Source organism: Myxocyprinus asiaticus, chromosome 13 (genome assembly GCF_019703515.2).
Source record: "Myxocyprinus asiaticus isolate MX2 ecotype Aquarium Trade chromosome 13, UBuf_Myxa_2, whole genome shotgun sequence".
Lineage (NCBI taxonomy): Eukaryota > Metazoa > Chordata > Actinopteri > Cypriniformes > Catostomidae > Myxocyprinus > Myxocyprinus asiaticus.
The window spans coordinates 39,221,747-39,240,291 of NC_059356.1; the positions used below are offsets into that span (position 1 = coordinate 39,221,747).

The 18,545-nt window shown below is 41.8% G+C and overlaps 1 protein-coding gene across 2 annotated transcripts in view; it reads left to right on the forward strand.

Annotated features, from left to right (window-relative positions):
- LOC127450511 (sodium channel protein type 4 subunit alpha B-like) overlaps positions 1-18,545 on the forward strand; it is a 59,129-nt gene that overhangs the window by 13,088 nt on the left and 27,496 nt on the right. Inside the window, exon 1 of one of the 2 annotated variants that reach the window (XM_051714696.1) lies at positions 18,383-18,480. The exons of the other annotated variant lie outside the window; for it this stretch is intronic. Coding sequence (XP_051570656.1) covers positions 18,383-18,480 — 98 coding nt within the window. Of the gene's footprint in view, positions 1-18,382; positions 18,481-18,545 lie in introns of those variants that run through there. 2 annotated transcript variants of the gene reach the window in all.

An 18,545-nucleotide genomic window follows, 5' to 3' on the forward strand; every position in this document is an offset into this window, starting at 1 on the left:
AATCTGAACTTGTATAATTTATTGGGGTATCTGGGAAAGAGTTTGCCAAACCAAATGTTGTCATGTATCTCAGACTCTCCCTGTTAAAGGATTATAAAAACCTAAAAAATTTATAAATAAATAATCCCATCATTTACTCACCTTCATATCTGAATTTTTGCAGGGCTTTACAGTATGTGGTATAGCTGATATTTGACTTCACCTTGCCAAATCCAGACTTTAAATATAAAAATTACTGACTGGACTCAGATCAGCAGAAAGAGCAGAGTAGCTGTTGTTAAGGGTGGATACTAATGTCAGAGGCCATGGGTGAGGAGAGCAGAGAGACTGCCATGTCCATATCATTGCTGGAGTCCTTTCTTAGTATCAGTGCAGTGTTAGCAGAACTTGTCTGACGTTGTTGATCTTGGAATGGTTGTGCTTTCCCTCTTGCAATGTTTAAGAATAGGATTTGAGGACACAGGCTATAGATCATACATACAGAGAGCGTTTACTGTAGCTCCAGCACGTTGTTGCCATCACACATGGTGAGGATACTATGTCGAGGGGCAATCGGCAAGTGTCAGGGTGTTGAAGTGTGCCAGAGGAGGAGTGAGATATGACCCTTGAAAGAGAAGAAAACAAATAAAAAGTGGAGAAAATACGTACTCGCTGTCTTCCTAAACCTAGTGAGCTGCCTCATTGCCTACATAAACAGCTGCATTCTAAAGCGGGTCGCACACCTGATGAGAATTGCCGTGTCACAGGCAAGACAAGGCACATATGAATCTAATCACCGTACAGACAAACGTAACATTCAAAGGTTTTTGCACTTCTTCAAGAATAAACAAAGTGCCATCGATGTGATTGCAGTTTAGTGTATGAAAACAAAATGGTTAAGCTGCACAAACTGAAAGATTTTAAAGGGCAACTTTTATTATGCTATTTCTCTAGGCCAAGGGTCTTCAACAGGGGGTCCGCGACCCTTAGAGGGTCTGCGGTGGTGCCGCAGGGGGTCCGTAAATTACTGTTTGATCCACCACCGACACTCGTAATAATCACTCGCATGCGAGAGACAGTACCGCCGCTCCCTATACGCATATTACGCAGTCTGCGTAGGGCACCAACTCCCTAGGGGGCACCAGAAACTTCACCGGCTGCCCTTACTCGCATGTTATACATTATTCAAGGACCCGGTAGTAGTCGCGGTACACAAACAATCGCCTCGCGCTCGCGCTTTATCCTCGCACTCGTACGTCCCTGGCGAGAGAGGAGTATGTATTTTTGTCCATACACATTCTGAAGCCCCTCGAACCTGCATGCCAAATCTTCATCTTGCAGTAATCCTTCCTCATATTCGTGCATCCCGTGTTATTTTGTTATGAACTAAATGGAACTCTGAACATTGCTGAATTTTGATGAAATTAGCCCATCACCCATGCTCATTACGAGCCTCTCATAATCTCATAACATATCATGTTAAGCAGTGCTGTAGTAGAGGGCTGCGTAAGTAAACGCGTCTGCTATGCATTTTTCGCGGTGTGCGAATGTCAGTCTATAGTTTCTTGTATTATTAGTTGATTTTTGCTTTCAGAACAATAGCCTATACTTAATATACAGTATAGACCTATGTATGTATAAGTAATATGTCTACATATATAGTTACCACTGAGATTATCATGCTGCCATAGGCTACACTGACTGTGACTGTCAAATCAACATAATTAAAGGTGCATACAGTCATTTTGTCCTCATTACAACGTTTTCCTCCTACAGAAATTAACTGTAATTTTGAAACGTGTATAAAATCGATCACTAACATGAGATAAAGACTCCAGGTATAGGCCTATCAGTAACCTTTTAAAAGTTTTTTATTCTACATGGAGAGTCTATCTTTCTGTTTGTCTGTCTGTTTAACTGTCTATTTGTTTTTTTGTTGGGGTGTGGCAGTGTGATTAAAAAGGAAAATTAAAAATAGCACTTCATGTCAAAAAGCTTGCAGACCTCTGCTATACTTAATGTTTATTTTAATGGCTTTGCAATGTAAACATCATCAAATATGTACATACAATAATATGGTACCATATACATTTTTATAGGTATAAAATGCAACACTCAATTTATAGACAATATGCAACGGGGGTCCCTGATCCGTCTCTCTACATACCAAGGGGTCCTTGACCTGAAAATGGTTGAAGACCCCTGCTCTAGGCTATATGTAGCCTTGAATAGGCTTCATTTAAGCTGTCATACCACAAAAAGAAATACGTGTTACTGAAAATACATAGTGTAGGCTATATGAAATATACATATGCACAATGTATCTTTTAGCCATGGCTAAAGTAAATAATCTATGTCCCTTGACAACGATTTGGGTCAAATTTAATGGAAAATTATGTGAGTGGCACTCAGTGGCATGGAAGAATTTTGAGCAGCCCTGAAGTTATAGCTGGGTGCCTTCGATGGATAGAAAACCATCATGGATCCTCCGTAGTGACCAATTTGGATCACTACACACTCCACAAAAATAGCACTCCTCACAGGAGACTTGACTGAAAATTTATTTCACAAAAGTTGAGTTAGCATGATTTAGCATTATGCTAAGCTAAATAGCAAAAGTAAAATAATCCAGGTTCAAACGATTTTTATTGATACTTTTCAACACTGAATTAAATATTTTTTTCCTTTTCTTTTTTACGATAGTGTGATCAGTTCTGAGTACGTTGTGTAGCTGTTCCAGTATCATTTCCATTTGAGCACACACTCAAAAAAATTTAACGGGGCTGCTGTTGGCCCAAAGCATGTAAATTTAGTTTAAACTAAACAATGCAGTTATGTATGTATATTAAAAGTGAAACGATTGTGTTGAGAAAAATTGGAAAAGTTTGTTGTATTTACACAGCTTTACACATCTTCAGTTGGGTGAAGTGTTGTTTTGCTTCTGTAATACTGCACACTTAAATTTGCCCATGTGCAAATGATTTCTAGTTCCCAGCATGCTTTGCATAAGTCTTGGTAGGGAGATTAAATGCTAAAATTAGGTGCTATTTTATGTGTTTTTATTCAAAAATAATATTCAGGATAATGTTAGTGTTTAATGTTTTTGTTATATTGAAATTTAAAAAAGATTCTGTTATGTTGAGGTTTTGGGGGTTACCATTACGGTGAAGAGTAAGGTTTGAGCTTAGGTCGAGGAAAGGCTTCACAATATGCTTACTTATAGTACAATCAAGACATTGAGGAATAAAATTGCGTGGTAATTTTAAGAACCTTATTGTCAAATGTGTAGTGATGGGAAGCCCAATTCTTTTCTGTGAACTGGATTTTTCACACGGTTTGTTTCATTGAACCTGTTCAAAAACCGATTCACCAATTCATTTACGTCATCGTATACTGACGTACATAATGCTAATATGCCGGTGTTGTGGAATACACGCTCAAACACATTCAATGAAGCCATATGTAAGCGCACATTGCTGATTATTACATTTTATTTAATTAAGTTATAATAATAAGGGTGTTTATTGCAATCAGTGTTTCATTCAGTAATCTTACAATTCATTCTACATTAAAGTTTTGCACCTAAAGCACCAAATATTGACACTGATATACAAACTCGGATGTTCTACACATGTCTAAAGCATATAAAGTGATTAAAGTTGTCTTAATCAACTCACCCTTTTCTACAGAAACCATGATCCAGCTCATAACAACTTCAGATATAAACTGCATGCACAATATTCAATAGTAAAATCCATTTACATCTCTCGATTGAAACGTTTCGCCCCCTCATTCAAGTCCTTGGTTCACACACGCTGCTCACTGATCAGCAGGTCTCAGTCAATTCTCAGTTCAGTGTACTTGTGACATATGAACTGCAGTGATTGACTCAATGTACTGTTGACGCAAGAGCTGCTGTCCCTGGATCGGTGTACTGTCAGCTTTAGAACTACTGCAAATTACTCGATGTACTGTTGACTCGAGAGCTGCTGTGCTGACCCTGGATCAGTGAGTGTACTGTTGACTTGAGAACTGTTGCGACTAGATCATCATCATACTTTTATAAAACAGTAATACAATCAAGTCATAAACTTATTTCCAGAATGTTTTATTTGTTATACTTTCAGCTGTTCAGCAAAATACACCAGAAACAGACGGTTTTCAACCCTTATTCACATGCATGCTCAATGTCAGCAGCTCATTGGTTCTCATGATGTTGGACACCTCTGAAAGAGGTGACTTCAGTTCAGTGTACTGTTGACACGAGAACTGTTACTAGCGACTCATTGCACTGTTGACTCGAGAACTGTTGTGACTGGAGCGTTCAGTCCAATTTGTGAACTAGTTTGAGCGGTTAAAGAGCTAGGAAAAGCAGATATCACCAGTTCTAGGATCATATTACTCCCTGTTATCGACTCATTTTGAGTCGGAGTGTCAGGCATGTCCGAGAGACTTGTGGATCAGTGTTGACTCGAGACGCGAACTGTTTCAAACGATTCAGTCCGATTTAGTGAACTGGTACAACTCGTTCACTAAAAAGAACTGGTAAAAAAGAACGATTTGTTGACGAACTGGACATCACTATTAGCGTGTAGGTCATGACTGCATGAAATTAAACTTGTTAGTGCATAATTAATTGAATAAATAGTAAAAATCATAATTTTTGCTTTGGTTGAAAGTGAGAATCTTGATTTTATGATAATTGAACTTAACCCTTTCATACGTACCGTCACACATATGTGACGGTTAATAACTGGGCTTTCATGCTGACACAGGCTATGCTGGTTAAGCATCTGTAGTTTACACAGTCAATACCAAACGTGATCTTCCTCCGATGCATGTTGCCATTTGTTTACATTAGTAGCGGTTGTCATTCATCAAACGAACAGTTACTCAAACAGTCTTTTCAATTACATAATATGTTTATTTTATGTAACAAACTGCCAAATTGTCACCAAAGTACCACGATAACAGTTCACAGCTTGTACATGCACAGCCATCATATCTAAATGCGATATTCCCATGCACGCAGCCACATCTGCTTAGGTGCAGATGTGGTTTTCATGCACACAAACAGCAACTAAAACAATCTTTTCAGGCATATAATACATTTGTTTTCTGCCAAACTATCACAAAAGAACCACAATAACAGTTTAAAACTCATATACTCACAGTGAAAACATGCTGATCGAGCGTGATTATCCGATGCACACAGCCAAGTCTGTTTACATTAGTGCTTGACACACACATACACACACACACAAATACACACTGAGAAGTCAAACAGTGCATATAGGCAAACCGTATTGCTGATATTATGTTCATTTGTTTTTTTATAGCTATAAAAACTGATTAAATAAAACAAATACAGTACAGCAGAAATAACCCATTTGTTCACATGTTTACTATATTATATACAGTATTATTTATTTATTTTTTTATGACAAGAAATCAAACATTTAAATAAATAAAAAAATACTCATCTACACTCTGCCCCCCTCTACCGGCTGTGCAGTGTGACGTGCAAAAATAACTCACTCCAGGGGGAACTGCAGGGGAATTTAGACCCTACTCATGAAAAGGTTAAGTAGCTCAATAGTTTTGGGTGAAAGTAGATGTTTTAACTTGATTTAACTAAATAGCCCAGGATTAATCCAATGTAATTAAGTTAGGTTTTTTGATGTCAGTAGAGTTAATTCTATGTAACTTAACTCAGTTATGTGGAACCTGTTGACATAACAAATTTAAAGTCCAACATTTCAATTTTTGGAGAGCAGCTTGGTATGGTATGATTACAAACCGTTTCTTGCCTGTTTTTTTTCACTGAGGTTGGATAACTTTACCCAGAACAGAGAACCTTTCTGGTGGAAAGCCTTTTGTACTGTATGTGGCGACTTACGATTTGTCTCTTCTCCAGTCAGTAAATTCTAATCCTGATTTCGCAATACCACAATATTAAAAGAAACCTGGTCTTGTACAAGTTTCACTATTCAGCAACGTAACCATCCAGCAAAAGTGCCTAAAGTTTATTTATAGCTTATTCATCATTTATCTTGCTTTGCCCACCATCTTGGATTTATTTTTTCACGAAACTCATAACAATGTGTTCTGAGATTGCCTTCTCCGTGAAGGATACATGTGACGTTGCCTTAGAATTTGGTCAAAACAAGGTACCTCAGGAGCCAGTACAATTAAAATGCTAACCTTGTAAATGATAATGCCTTAAAATCCTGCTTCTGTAGGCTGCTCACTAGGTTTTGGAACAGAGCAGTTGTGTGCATGTGAGACAGAATAAGAGTGAGAGTGCAAGAGAGCAAAAAGATGGAGAGAGAGGCTTTTGCGAAATGCTGTCTGAGCCCAAGCATGCCCAAACCACAGTATGCTCTCTGTGTGGCGTCTCTTTATCAGAGCTACGAGTGGTTTTATGACAGGCTGCTGATGGATGAACAGTACTGTATTTCATATCTGAGAGACTGGTCGGGGCTGCGCGACCCTGCGCTGGCGGGGTGATGGGCTTGTATAGTGCCTACTTCTAGCTGTGACAAAGTGTTCTGTCATAAACACTGTTGGATTTAGGATAACCAACTGTCCCATTTTAGATGGAACATCCTGTATTTTGACTTCAATTAAGATTATTGGGATGCCTATTGTCCCATAATTAAGCGGAGAAACATTAGAAGGGTCAGACAGCAAAACATGCTTTAACCACGTGTACCCCCGCGCTTTAACACGTCCCATATCGAAGCACACAAATGCTCAAGTATTCGCATGGCAAAAAGTTGGCAACCCTATTTGAATGACTGTTTTAAAAAAGATTACATCATCATGACAATCAGAAGCATTACAGCTTTACTCATCTCTAAATACTGAAATTATTTGTTCGGCATTCACTCAATATTGCCATATGACTATGTAGTAGGTGTTGTCTTTTTGCTGTGTAAATTTTTGCACCATAGATGCAGAGAACCAAGACCTAGGAATGGAACAATATATTGAATTTTTAAATATCGTGAACCAAAATAAATGACAAACCATACTGAGCAAAATTCAATAATTCGAAATTAACAAGAAATGAGCTTTTAAACATCAAAATCATTCTGCTGATTTCTTTTCTACATTATTTACAGGGTTTTCACAAGGTGCTTGAAGTGCTTAAATTTGGCTTTTAGAAATTTAAGTACTGGAATACCTGTAAAATCGCATGAAAATTGATTAAAAGTGTTTGAAATTATAATGGGACATTTCTTCTGTTTATTGTGTTCATCAATGATGAGATCCACGGACTCCACTTTTATTGAATTTCATTTTTTATTGTGTCTTTTTTATATCCTTTCTGTTTTTTACAGTCAGTTGTTGATCAAAAGGTAAAAAGAAACATTAATTTTAATCACACATAGCATGGATGCGGAAGAAACCTTGCTATTCCTCTCTTGTTAATGTGCGCACAACAGAAGAAACATTGAACTGTCGCCATCCTTTAAAGGTGCAATATGTAATATATTTACTGTACTAAAACATATAATTAACATAATATGTTATCAGGGATTTAGGAAACACGCTAAGTTAAAATACTGGCTTCTCTGAAAACAATGCTACAGCCAGTATATTCTACTTTGAAATGTCCGTTCCGGGCCAGAATTTCTGTTTGTGTTTTGGCCTGTGTGATCCCACCCACTGCCCATTTCCCAGTAGTATTTCGACACCCCAGGTTGCCAGATTTGAAACAAGTTAGCGGGCAAACACAGCGCACTGCAGCCATGGAAGCCAGAAATACATCTAGCTAACATTGACAGAGTTATAAAAAAATCCACATGAGCTGGTTTATAATTTGCAAACAATAAAAACATTGCAAATGTATACATTAGCTGATCAACTTACAGTGTAAGGCTCGTCGCTTGCCATTGTCAGTTTGCTCGTTCCTGTTGTGTGTCCTCAACCTGGCAACCAAATAAAAATTACTTAAAATGTGAGTTCCGAATGACCCTTATTTTTAAGCCCCACACCTTTTAGTCTTTTAGTCTTTCAAAACTCTCTGAGTGGATGGTAAAGTCTTCAAAGGGAATAGGTCATAGGGATGATCACTCCTGAATGGGATGCACCCATTGTGTTTTGGGTGTTGGCCTTACCTAGCTTCCTACCTAGCTTAACCAGTCTTTGGGTCAACCAGCTTCACTAGTTATGTTTTGATGGTGAACATCATGGCTAGACTGGTCCACCATGTAGACCAGCAACAAACCAGCATGGAAAGCATGGACTATACAAGCTATACAGCATGTCTCAGCTGGACATTTCATCAAGGTATCCATTAACTAACATTAGCCAGCTTACAAGCACAAGGGCTATCTGAGAATTTTCCCCAACAGAGCAAAAAAAATTTGTTGCTTTAGAAGTAATTCATTTTCATTAATTTGGAGAAATGAAAACAGGTTCGTTGTCTGATTGGGATTTTTTATTTTTTATTTATTTTATAAATTTATTATTTTTTTTGCTGTACCTCTAATGGTATTTTCTCTTATGATTAATTGCCTGTGTTGTAGCATTCCTCATCTCTTATGTGTGAGACATTAAGAATGTTTAGTCCACAAATGTGACCAACCCACAGTCTCTCATCAGCCATCCACACTCTTGCAAAACACACATCATGTCCTCAAACATTCTTATTTAAGTCTTCCCTCCCTTTTTTTCGTCATATACACCTACAAGTAAAGGGTGTGGAGTAATTGTATCAGTTTTTGTGAAGTAATTGTTTCACCATAGAACTTTGTGGTTGGCTTAAATGTTTTAAAAGCGGAATTCTTACTCCAGTACAAGTATTGTAAATTTTATCCTCACTTTTCCTTGATTTTTCCCCACTACTTTTTACCGAACAGAGGCCACATTCACCCCCTTCAGAGTGCACAACATTTTTCCATTATATTCAGATAAGTGCATTGTAACCAATTCCGTGCATTTACAGTATCTTGACTAAAATAAAATTTGTGTTGAGATCAGTACTTGAATGGGATGGGAACTGGAAAGTCTTTTAACATGGCACATTTCTCACTGCTACAGGCACAGTTTAGTCCTTATGCCCCTGTGACTGGCTGCATTGTCATCACAGTGTAGTGTAACTCACCACTGACCCTTGCACTGGCTCTAGATGACTGATCCCTTGTTCTGATGGGTGAAAACACTTATTGAACATGTTGCCGCTCTGCAGAATGATGTTGGAACATCATTCCGCTCTGTTTATTGTCAGGCTGGGTGTATCAGATTTTCAGACTTTAATGGCCTGTTTGGATTACGTCTGTGTCTGAAGATGCAAGTTCTCAGGTCTCACCTTGGGGCCCTTGGCTTTGCAGTATTTGGTGCATGGCGACTTGTCAAAAGCAATAACTTTGTCTCTGATCTGCTGAAACCCGGCGCTCTGGTGACCTGGTTGAGCTGTCACCAGGTTTAAGGCAATCCATTAAAGGGATAGAAAATTTGTCATCATTTACTCACCCTTAAGTTGTTCCAAACCCATGACTTTCTTCCATGGAACACACAAGGCAGAATGTTAGTCTCAGTCAGTATTCACTTTCATTGAATGAAAAAAAAAAAAAAAAATTATGAATGAATGAGAATGGTGACTGAGAGTAACATACTGCTTAACATCTTTGTTTGTGTTCCATGTTTGGGTGATCTATTCCTTTAAAACCTTTAAATGGCTTGATGCCATTCACCAATTAATCAAAATATTAAAGTTGTATTATTGTTAGCATTCACATATACAGTAGCTTGTCAAAAAACAGCAGAAATAATTGTCAATCCTGTTTTAGAGTGCTAAATTAAATATTATTGGTTATTATTACACAATTTTCTTGAATAATCGATTGTGATTGGTCAAACGTGCCATCCAGCAGTCTAATATTTCTGAATAATAAAGTGATCAAGTGATATCAGACCGGTCATCCGGGTATTGTGAGTCATCTTTCCTACTTCTCCAATCACTTTACGATCTCAATTAAGGTTATAAAATAATTTGAACTAAAATTAACATTTCATGTCCATTGATTTATTTGGCAATTAGTTATTTAACAAGTGGGATAGTGAGCAGTCAGACAATTATTTATGCAGTATAAACAATAGCAGAATTTAGATGCAAACAAGAGGTGGAATTCAGCTGTTTCTAGAGACTCTGTGGCCTCTTTCTTCTCACATAATAACATAATTTAAATTCAAATCTTCTATTATACCATTTCATGTCCATGAATTAATTTACCTGGTAAGTAGTCGTGTAATAAGTGGGATATCTACAGTCAGCTGGTCATATTCTAAAAATAAACCCATTTCTGAAGGTTTTAGACCCAGTCAATATTTGTCTTCCACTGGAGTTGCTCCCATCAGTTTTGTGGTCTGGCACATCCCAAATGATGTGCTCAATACTCAATTATAAATTAAAAAAAAGCCACTGTCTGTCAGTTAATAATTGAAGGATGAATGTGTGCCTCAAATGGACTTGTTCATTAAATAAAGTTGTATCGATTGTGGTAAGACTTTATGGTGTTATGGTAGTCGCCATGTTTGATATTTACTTTCGCCTCTGTCAAAACTGTTACAGCCGTTATTCATGAAAAAAGAGGCTTGACTTTGCATATTTGTTCATACAGACAGTATTAAAACCACTCCTGTTAGTAGTATGAACAGGGCAATTTGAAAATCACACCTATTCACACCGGTAAATATGGTTGCCAATCCCAATCACTGACTGTGTGAACAGCTAGTCTCTGTGGCTGAACCAATGACTCTTGAGGTCTATGAAACGAATGCAGAGACAGAGAGAGGGGTAAAGAGAAGAGATACAGACAGAAAGAGAAAACTCAAGTGTGCATGATCAGTAGACCAGTTTGGAGCAGTGAAGCCCAATAGTTGTGGGAAAATATCAGTCATTATTCATCTCTGGTAACTGAGAAGAAATATAACCTGACAGGCACATGTTTGGAGGAGGGAAGAGTTGGAGAGGCTTGCAGACCAATACATGTAACCCAATCTCACTGGTTTACAGTCCCCTCAAACTAAAACTTTCTGCTTGTAGTGAACCTACAGTATGTTGCTTATAGTATGAAATCTTGGTTAAACTGAGGGTGAACAGAAAGATTATGCTGAATTTGTTTTTTTTTTAAGTTTATTAGACGGCAGTTGCAGGAACAGACACACTGCAGGACTAAAACCCAAACTTTGTTGTCATACCATGTGTACTGAGTTTAAAGTGATTGTTCACCAAAAATAGAAATTCTGTTGTAATTTCTCACCCTCATTGTGTCTGACTGTCTGTCTTTTCTCCATGGGACACAAAAGGAGATGTTAGGCAGAATGTTAAAGGAATATTCTGGGTTCAATTCTGGTTAAGCTTCAACGATACTATTTGTGGCCTAATGTTGATTACCACCAAAAATTATGTCGACTTCTCCCTCCTTTTCCTTAAGAAAGCAAAAATCAAGGTTACAGTGAGGCACTTACAATGGAAGTGAATGGGGGCCATTTTTAGAGGGTTTAAATGCAAAAATGTAAATCTTATAATTTTATCAGAGCATTAACATTATTCCTTCTGTTAAAACTTGTGTATTATGTGAGCTGTAAAGTTGTTTAAATCATAACTGTATGGCATTACATCATCATGGCAACTAAGTTGTAAAATTTTACACAAATGTTAGTAAGCGATTTTAACACACATTTTGTTTCCATCTTATGGTTATACACTGAAGGAGTGGCCCCATTCACGTCCAGCATGATTACACGGGAGGTCGCGATGTTGGTTCCGATACTTCCATTACCCTTGGATTGGTGACATTATGCCCACTACAAACGGCCTCTCCTCTTACACATATAGTCATATGGATTACTTTTATACTGCCTTTATGTGATTTATTAGAGCGTCAAAATTTTGGCACCCATTCATTTGCATTGTATGGACCTACAGAACTGAAATATTTGTCTAAAAATCATAATTTGTGTTCTGCAGAAGAAAGAAAGTCATACACATCTAGGATGGCATGAGGGTGAGTAAATGATGAGAGAATTTTCGTGTGACCTATTCCATTAAGATGCGTAAATGATAACAGTAATTTCAGTTTTGGATGAACTATCCCTTTAATGTGGTATTTTGGGCCTGAGTAAAAAGCCAGAATGAGCCTGTAGTATGCCGAGCTGATCGAGCAGGGTAGGTGGGGCATGTTTATCAGCACAATGTAAGCGAGCAAACACACGGCAGGAATGAGTGGAGTCACCAGTAACCTGATGCTATACTGCGTGGTGATGGCCTACAGCAGCTGCTGAAGTGGTACAACATGGTTTCTCAGCTTCAGTCCCTCCCAACCTCATCAATGTACCCACTGACATGCTAAATCACTACAAATTCATTAAATTCCCTTTAGAAACAATCTGACCAAGCCAAACACCTGTTTACCAGAGAGTGTCAGCTATATAAATCACTAATAGGCATTCCAAACATAACAGGCCTCATTAGTGACTATAGGGTGAATCAGATTCCTATAAGAACAGGTGAGTGTGTGTTATGCAAAAGTGTACTGACACAAGCTCCCCTTTGGCTCCCGACCAGCTCTTTAAAGATCAGTATACACTTGCTGAGAGCCTGCACATAGATCAGTGGGCAGATTCCAAAGTGTGTCAAAGAGTTCCAAGTATATTTAATGGCTATTAGCTAGATTACAACATACTGTTGTTCAAAATGTCTACACAGATCATTTTGGCTGAACACTGGATATTACAGAAATTATTCATAAACCATAGTTTGTAAATTTAGGTGTTCATTCCTTCGATGTGAACACAAATAACATGCTGTTATTGCAAACTTATATAAGTTTGCAGTTTTCAGACAAGCTCCAAGCTGTACATCAGTTGGTGAATGAATAGTTGTTGTTCAGTCTGTATGTATCACAAATATCACAGAACAAGATACAAGCAGTATGAAGTAGTAAACAGAAAAAAGTAGGAAAGAGGCCACTATTATTAAACTTTTCTTTAATAAAAAGAAACTCTAAACTTCCTGATGGGTGGATTTGGCACTTCGAAGTTATCATGGCCCTCACCCCATGAGCGTTCATGCACAATGAGTCATTGCTTCACAGATAGTGAAGTGTGGAGTCTACAGACTTCCAATAAGGTTGCATATACTGTAGAGCAGAAAAAAGCCCTCTATTAACACAGTTTTTTATTGATTTCTGACAAGAAAGAAAAACCTATTAAAGAAGTGTATATGTGTTGATGCGAGAACTTGCATTGTTTAGCACATAAAAACAACATCCTGGTTACTTTCGTAACCTCCGTTCCCTGATGGAGGGAACGAGACGTTGTGTCGATGTAGTGACACTAGGGGTCACTCTTGGGAGCCCTAAACACCTCTGATCTTTGAAAAAAGGCCAATGGTAATTGGCGAGTGGAATTTGCATGCCACTCCCCCAGACATACGGGTATAAAAGGAGCTGGTATGCAACCACTCGTCTTACCGAGTCTTGTTGGAAGTATGTCATGTGGAGAAGTCACCTGGTAGGTCCTACCCGAGGGGGGAGGAGTTTCTACAAGCATGGTGACCAGGGACAGAGGGGCCTCTGCCCAAGGAAGACGCAGTTTACCGACAGGGAAATGATTAGCGGAAGATATATCACATGGGGTCACCTATGGGGAACCAGTGAATGTGGAGCACCTACCCCAGTACAGGGCTTAGTTAGCACATGTACTGGGCTGGCAGCGAGTTTCTCCGCAAACTTGTCTGCCACAGGGCTAAGGAGGAAAATCATCCAGGGATCACAACTTGTGAACATGACTGGGAGTCAAAGGCACACGTCTTCACCTCATGGGAGGGGAAAGGGGCTATATGCAAGCGGTACACCTGGCCAGCTGTCCCGGAACTTACCTGTTCAGACCTGACAACACACGGGATGAAACCGGCTCAACCTGGAGATTATAGAACCTCGCAAAGGTGTTGGGTGTCGCCCAGCCCGCTGCTCTGCAGATATCTGCCAAAGAGGCGCCACTGGTCAGGGCCCAGGAGGCCGCTACACTCCTAGTAGAGTGGGCTCGTAGCGCCACAGGGGGCAACACGTCCTGAGCGTGATATGCCATCATGATGGCATCAACGACCCTGTGGGCAGTCCTCTGTTTAGAGACAGCGCTTCCTTTCCACTGTCCACCACAGCAGACAAAGAGCTGCTCGGAGCTTTTAAAGCTCTGCGTGCGATCCAAATAGATGCATAAAGCACACACTGGACACAGCAACGCCAAAGCTGGGTCTGCCTCCTCCTGGGGCAGCGCATGCAGGTTCACCGCCTGATCCCTAAACGGGGTCGTGGGAACCTTGGGCACATATGATGTGTACGATGAAGTAAGGGCTGTAAAACCCTTTCTTCATCTCGGCTGGAGGGACAGGCTCTAACGCACCCTTGCGCAGAAGGGTCATGATCTTCACATGCAAGGTAGCGGCACTCTCGCCCTTCACCGAGGTGAAGCGGACACCGCTGAACCTGGGCGGGCGCCTGGCGAACTGAATCGCGTAGCCGAGTTGGACGGTCCGGGCCAGCCATGGCGATGAGTTGGAAAGCGCAAGCCACGCATCCAAACTCCGGGCGAGGGGGACAAGGGGATAATAACGTTGGATGTACCGGCAGGTGGGGCCTTGCGGCGGGGCGGAGCCTGAGGCGCCACATCACAGGGGCTTGAGCCCAATGGCTGTGCTGAGTCCAGGGACATTGAAGCACTTACCTGGCTCCTGATACCCACCATAAGTTTGGTCGAGGAGGGGGGAGGAGGAACATCGTCCCCGCAGTCCGTTGGAGCCAACCCGGTGTGGGAGTGTTTGTGCCACAGCTGGGCACGGGGCAGGGGGTCCGCCGCTGGAATGCCAAATCTGCGGAAATGGGATGGTGGATGGCGGTCGTGATGACGGCGGTGCACACCTGACATGTGACCCAGAGAACAAGGAAACCACTCTTTTGTTGAAGTTTTGGGTACCGCAGCCTCTTGGGCATGCGGCGAAAAATGAAACAAAAGATTCTCCTCCCAGCCCTCCACCGGGGGATGGAGTGGTCTGTCTACCAGCTCCATAGAAGCAGATCTCCTTGTCCCTGGGTCGCCCGTCTCAGGGGTGCTTCGAAGCCTTCCTAGGTTTCTTGGCGGCCGGCCGTGAGACGGGTGGCATCTGCTTCCTGTGGTGGGCTCCACACCGAGGCTGGGCCGCGAGGGCGGGCTGCGGCGGAGCCGGTGCTGTTGCTGCAGGAGGACACCCTTGGTGATGAGCAGATGAGATGCAGGGTCTTGAGCCACGCCGGGGCAGGATATGTTGAATTGCCTCCATCTGCTGCTTCACCGGCGAGAACTGCTGGGCAAAGTCCTCGACGGTGTCACCTAATAGGCCAACCTGGAGGATGGGGGCGTCAAGGAACTGTGCCTTGTCGGCCTCTCTCATCTTGACCAGGTTGAGCCAAAGGTGGCGCTCCTGGACCACCAGGGTGGACATCGCCTGCCCGAGAGACCGCACCGTAACCTTCGCCACCCGGAGAGCGAGGTCGGTTCCGAGTGCAGTTCCTGCATCAATCCCGGGTCAGAACTACCCTCGTGCAGCTCTTTTAGTGCCTTGGCTTGGTGAACTTGCAGGAGAGCCATGGCGTGCAGGGCAGAGGTGGCTTGTCCAGCGGCACCATAGGCCTTAGCCGTCAGGGATGACGTAAACCTACAGGCCCTGGTTGGGAGCTTCGGGCGCCCACACCAGGTGGTGGCGCTCTGTGGGCACAAGTGCACCGCGAGCACCTTATCCACCTGGGGGATCACTGAATACCCCTTGGCCGCCCCACCATCGAGAGTAGTGAGAGCGGGAGAGTGAAAGATCAGGATCGGGCAGTAAAAGGTGCCCCCCACGATCTTGTCAGCTCCTCATGCACTTCCGGGAAGAAAGGGACCGGGGCGGGGCACGGCTGTGAGCGGCGCTCTGGGCCCAGGAACCAATCATTGAGCCGCGAGGGTTCAGGGGAGAGTGGAGGGTTCCAATCTAGCCCGACACTCGCAGCTGCCCAGGAAAGCATGTCCGTCATCTCCGTGTCGGCCTGAGACTGGGCGACCAAACTCGAAGGAGGGAGCCCAGCTGAGGCATCCACATCAGAGTGGACGAGCCCGCTCTCTGATGCTGCACTCGATAATTCATCATAAGAGGTCGAACTCGCCGTGAGACGAACCGGCGGTCTCATCCGAGAACCTGACCGGGGCAAGTGAGCATGCTGGGGAATGGGAGGTCCGTGGGGGTTTACCCGGTAGAGGTGCTTCCATTGAGGTCCCCAAATCACCCCCAGTGCTAACCGGCACAGCCTCATACCCGTAGGTAGAAGGACCGAGGCGGGGAGCCGCTGGGGTGGCTTCCTTTCTTACGAATGCAAGCCGCGACCGCAATGTTGCCATGGTCATGTTGTCGCAATGAGGACAAAACCCATCCACAAATGATGTCTCCGCGTGGGCAGTGCCCAAACACGTAAGACAGCGATCGTGGCCATCAGAAGCAGAGAGATAACGACCGCAACCAGGAATAACACACAAACGGAAAGGCATCTTTAAAAAGACATTCTGTGTGTGCCGCTCTTTTAGAATTAAAATATACTCTTTTAGAATATACTCTTTTGTTATTTTGCTGAAGCGCCCAGGGGTGTTCTCTGCACTCCACGGGTGCAGAGGGGGAAAAGCCACTGAAATGTGGCGTAAAATCCAGCAGATGAGGTGAATGAACTCGCGGATGAATTCAGCTTCAATGTATAGAATCGCTTGGCTCCGAAGAGAAAATCTGAATGAGTGGTTGCATACCAACTCCTTTTATACCCGTATGTCCGGTGGAGTGGCATGCAAATTCCACTCGCCAATTCCCATTGGCCTTTTTTCAAAGATCAGAGCTGTTTAGGGCTCCCAAGAGTGACCCCTAGTGTCTCTACATCGACACAACGTCGAGTGAGTGACAGATAGGGAACTCAAGTTCTCCTGTGAACACTCAAGCCACTGTGAATATGCTTCTTTTATGTACATTAATGAATGCCCATGGACATTAAGTACATTTTTACTGAAAAGTGACAGGTTTTGGGTTGTTTCTCACCAAAACCTTGGCATATGATGTACATACTGTCAGGATTCTGCCCTTAGTTTTGGGTTTTTCCCCTTTGTGGCAGAGCCCTGACATGTACATGTTCTATGTCTGTTTTATATCCTGTGTCTGGATTCAGCCACTTTGGTTGGTTTGATTTATTTACTCTGTGGCTGAATCCAGGCACTTGTGTTTTGTCTCGTACTGTGTGAATGAACTTGGGTTTGTATTTTCTCATTCCCTTGTGCATTTGTGTCTTTCTTCAGTGATAATCCCGCCCTCTCATTTGCCTTGTTATCTGTATGATTATTAGTTGATTGATTTCACTTGCCCACCTCGTTATCTCCTTGTTTCCTTCCCTATTTAACCCCATTGTGTTTTTTTGTCTTGTGCCAGTTCATTGTGGGATGTTGCTTGTGTTTATGTTCCCTGTCAGATCTCTGCCGGTCGTGTTCCTGTCCAGTTGGATTTCTGTTGGTTCCTCATTCCAGCTCAGCCTGTCACTGTGTTCGTTTATCCCCTTCGGGGTTGTTTTTGTTATATTTTTTTTTATTAATAAAAGCCCATATTGCTACTCTGCATTTGAGTCCTTCCATTTCCTCCACAAAACCTGACACATACTGCATGGACTACTTTTATGATACGTTTGGGTCCTTTTTTAAGCTTTAAAGTGAGGCATTAACTATTGCCATTTATTATAAGGATGGGCTGTGAAGTCCATTTGCCTCTGTAGCACTTTCAAACATATGTTTGTTTTGAGAAGCCAGCTTGACAAAGCAACATTGACTCCACTAATGGTGTGAGTCTGGGGTGGGACTATCTGTTTGTGCAATGGCAGACAGAGGTTGTAATCAGAAATCTGTTTGAAAACATTTTTACTTTTGCAATTTTGTTTGGTTACACTGGTGTCTCAGAAATGACACTTTGTTCTCATTGGCTCAATCTAAATTCATTTTATTTGACTGAGTTCTCATGAGTAAAGCACTGCATAGTGTTCCTTTTGTTGTACTAATCCCACATGACAGGAAGGGTTGTTTGAGATGGAGAATAGCAACTCTTTGAGTGCCAATGCCAGCAGAATAGCGCAAGAATTGCTCAGTTCCGGACAATCCAGTGAAGTATTCTATTTTGCACTGACTTTCAGGAGGACAAAAGTTTGTGTGCAGAACTTTTTGGTTCTTCTGAGTAGGTGGGATCTTATCCTGGGTCAGCTGAATACAAAAAGTAAAGGCAGGCAACAAAAATAAGCAGTCAGTCTTCAAATTTGTTGAGAACATTTAACTCTACATAGAAACCGGATGGACGGCAGCTATGCATGAACAAACGATAAACCTGCTGGAGGTTTGGCGTAGGAATCGTGCCACTCACACAAAGAGAGCCAAGAATTTAAAACTATGGCCTCATCAACTGTGAGTTTGAAGACTATTAAAATCAGATACTAGATACTTTTTGGGGATCATGCTATGCAAATAAA